Raw genomic sequence first — 3757 nt, 5'->3', positions numbered from 1 at the left:
ATTTTCATTTTTATTAAAAGTTTAAAAATTATATGTATTACACTGTTGTAGCTATCTCAAACTCGATTGATAAATAAAATAGACTTGACTTTATTTTAAAGAAATTCGGATTTGATTTTCTATTTTGTTTTATCATATACTTTTAATAAATTTATTTAGTTTTAAGTACATCGTTTTTTTAGGTTAGTTTAAATTTTTTTTATTTGTTATTATTTTATTCTTTTTCGAAATTCCCAGAAAATGCAAATCTAATCTTTCGAAGAGGAGTAATAAAGCTCAGGCTATGAATGTAGCTAGAAGACCTGTTTGTAATTTTAGTGAGCACTTGCGGACTGTCAAACTCCCTCCAGTCGTGAGATACATACAAAGACGCTTTATAAGAAGATATCGTGCATAGGCTGGATTGCACTCAAATGACCTAATCATTAACGGAACTTTGGTATTGATTGAGGATAAAATGAAAATGTCTCTCTGGAAAATGTCTCTGATTTCGACCTACCAACACCGCAGCAAAGAGGGGTATTATCAAGCGAAGTTGTGAAGGAGCTAAACTACGACACAGCGGTCTTAGAAGAGCAATTTAATGAAATCACACTACGGTTACTTCCCAAGTAGCGTCAAGTCTACGAAACGATTCTGCACCGAGTAATAGTGGGGAGGAGGGATTATTCTTTCTTGACGTACCAGGGGGTACGGGTAAGGCATTTGTGCTAAATCTCTGCTATCCCAACTCCACAAGAACCGCAATATAGCTCTGGCTGTAGCTTCCTCGATCATTGCTGCAACTTTGCTTAACGGTGGTCGTACTGCACATTCCGTTTCCAAATTGATGCTTAATCTTGCAAGCGTAGATACCCTGACATGCAACATCACCAAAAACCGCGCCCAGGGAGTTCTTTTACAGCAGTGCAAGTTAATAGTATGGAACGAGTACACAATGTAACACAAGCATGCATTAGAGGCGTTAAAGCAAAAACTGCAGGACATCCGTGGAAACCAGGCGGTGATGGGCGGCGTTATCATTTTGCTCGCAGGCGATTTTAAACAGACACTGACAGTTATTGAGAGGGCCATACCGGCGGATGAAATAAACGCATGTCTCAAGGCGTCGCCTCTGTGGTCTAGGACTGACAAGCTCCATCATACGAGTCATACGAGCAACATGCGCGTGCAACTGTACAACGACCATGAATCAGGTGTCTTTACAAATAAGATTCTGCATATTGTAGAGGGTCGTCTAGAAACGGATGCAGATTGGATAATTCTATTTTCAGAAGAATTTTCCTATCCAGTGGCTACAGTAGATGAAATTACCATGCAAGTTTTTTCCAATTTGGAGGTTAATATAAATAATGAATAATGGTTATGTGAGACGGCAGAGCTGTCGCCAAAGAACGAGTGTCAATAAAATAAACAAAAAAATATAGACATGATCATTGGAAATTCAAAACTATACACATCCATAGAAACTGTGATGGCTAATGACTATAGTACTGCCTACCCCGTTGAATTTATCAACTCCTCAGAGTTAACAGGTGCGTCTTCGCATAAGCTGGAGCTTAAATTTGACGTTCCAGCTCTGCTGATGCGAAATCTTGATGTACCGTGCAACGGCACCAGGCTTCGTATCAGAGAGCTTGGCTGTAATATTATAAAAGCTACCATTATTATAGGAGCAGTTAAAGGAGACAGCGTTTTAATTCCCCGCATATCTTTTATTCCAAAAATCTTGCCATTTTGTTTCAAGAGGTTGCAATTTCCCTTAAAATGGGCTTTTAAAATGACGATCAACAAATCCCAAGGCCAAACAGGGCTTAATGTTGTATACATTATGGTATTAGAATAAAAATAAATGTTGAAATTTTCCCGTAGGTCTTTTTCAATCATTTACAAGTTTTTTGATTATATAATATCAGACTCTGCTTTCAACAGCACTATAATGATACGGTTTGATAACATTTTATATTTTGATCAGACCGTTAGTTCTCATACATACACACCAAAGAATTTTGATGAAAAAATGCGGATAGAAACTTCATTTGCTGTGTACTATCAAAGTTTTTTTTTTTTTTTTGCTAATTAATTTTGTTTCGCTCACCTTTTTGTATTTAACTTCTGGATATTTGGTAAGATTTTCTTTTGCACTAATTTCTTGTATTTATATTTATTTATTCAAGAGCTGCAACGTCACTCAGCTGTTATCGTTTCGGACTCGTCTACTGAAAATGATACTACAATAATGCAGGCTTCGGCAAACATTAAAATGCATCATACTTCAAATGAAAATTTCTTTAAGAGTGGAAAATTCACTAACGAACTCATTATCCGTATTGGCCAAAGACAATGAGGAAATAAACATTATTGTGTCCAACAGAGATGCTGCATCTAAACTCCCTCGATTGAATCCATTCCTTATACAAACCTTCATTAAACAGCACATAAATCGGCACAGCAACATTTTGAATTTGAAATTTACAAGGCAGGGAAAGATCATTTTCACAACATCGGATCCCGTGTGCGCTGTCCAAATTTTAAGCTTAAAAAAAATTCTTGACATCCCCGTCTCGACCGATGTCATTTAGGAAAATGTGACAGACAGATTCTTAATATTTGATATACCCACTCAAACTTCGCTTGAAGAGTTGGCGGGGGAATTAATACATAATAATGATGTAGAAATCCTTGAAATGAGAAGATATGTCAAATCCAACTCGACTCGAGACTCCTCTCCTGTCATCGTGACAATACTTGGCACTGCGTTACCAAAATCTTTTAAAATTTGGTTTACGAAGCAAAAAATCCAGAAATTTGTTGATAAACCCCGACAATGCCTGAAATGTCGCAGCTTTATGTTTCCAACACGAATTTGCTCCAAACAGATCTGTCATATACGTATGTGGTGAAACACATGATGGCCAATAACAAAGTCCCGAAAAGTGCATAAATTGCCAAGGTCCGCACTCAGCGACATCGAAAGCTTGTTCCCATTACATTCAGAGAACGACAAATACCTGAATTTAAATGTCGAAACCACCTAAGGACTGGAGAAGCCAGACGCCTCTTTCAAAAGTCTTCAAAATCAAGTTATTCTAACACAGTCAAATCAAACATATCTGTAAGTGAAGTCAAGGTAACTGTAAACCAAAAAATCGAAGCTATAGTTAAAAATATCACAGAGAAATTAAAACAACAAACAAATATGCTCATTGAAATGTTTTGAAAAAACTGTAGAAAAATTACTGCAAAGTGTTGCCAGCATGCTCAATCAGCATGCGAGCATGTTTAGTCAAGGAGAATCAAACAAATCTCCCGGGAGAAAAAAAAAGCTACAAACGTTGTGACTCAAACTACGGGCATTCCGATGCAATGGGTTGCAGGTGGTCCTTCAAGTTTAACTTTAAAAAAAAAAAAAAAAAAATTTTTTGGTTGAATTCTACTCGTTTTTCTTTTTTTGTTTTTGTTTTGCGTGTTTCTAAACCCTGGAATTTCTTTTCCTCCTTTACAAAATTCGAGTTCGAATTTTCGTGCCTGCTTTTCGAATCCCTTTTGCTTTTTGTTCCTTTTAAAGTCCCAAGCTGGGAGCAGTTTCTACTAATCCTTTTTACTGTCTTTTTTAATTATCTTTCTGCAATGGAATTGCAGGGGAATTAAAGGGAAAAAGCTCTGGCTTTTAATTCCTCCTTTTTCTACCTCTTCCTTTTGGGTCTTTCAAAAGACTTTTCTTTCCGAAACTGATATTTTTTCCTTTGCGAACAAA

At 36.7% G+C, this 3757-nt stretch overlaps 1 protein-coding gene across 1 annotated transcript; it reads left to right on the top strand.

Annotated features, from left to right (window-relative positions):
- The first annotated feature begins 1429 nt into the window (after positions 1-1429).
- LOC129959421 (uncharacterized) lies at positions 1430-1846 on the top strand. The gene has a single exon (XM_056072244.1). The coding sequence runs from the start codon at positions 1430-1432 to the stop codon at positions 1844-1846; it is 417 nt and encodes a 138-aa protein (XP_055928219.1).
- The last annotated feature ends 1911 nt before the right edge of the window (positions 1847-3757 follow it).

This window comes from Argiope bruennichi, chromosome X1 (assembly GCF_947563725.1).
Source record: "Argiope bruennichi chromosome X1, qqArgBrue1.1, whole genome shotgun sequence".
NCBI classification, from domain to species: domain Eukaryota; kingdom Metazoa; phylum Arthropoda; class Arachnida; order Araneae; family Araneidae; genus Argiope; species Argiope bruennichi.
Note: the sequence above shows the minus strand (reverse complement) of the source record. Positions and strands in the feature narration are given on the sequence as shown.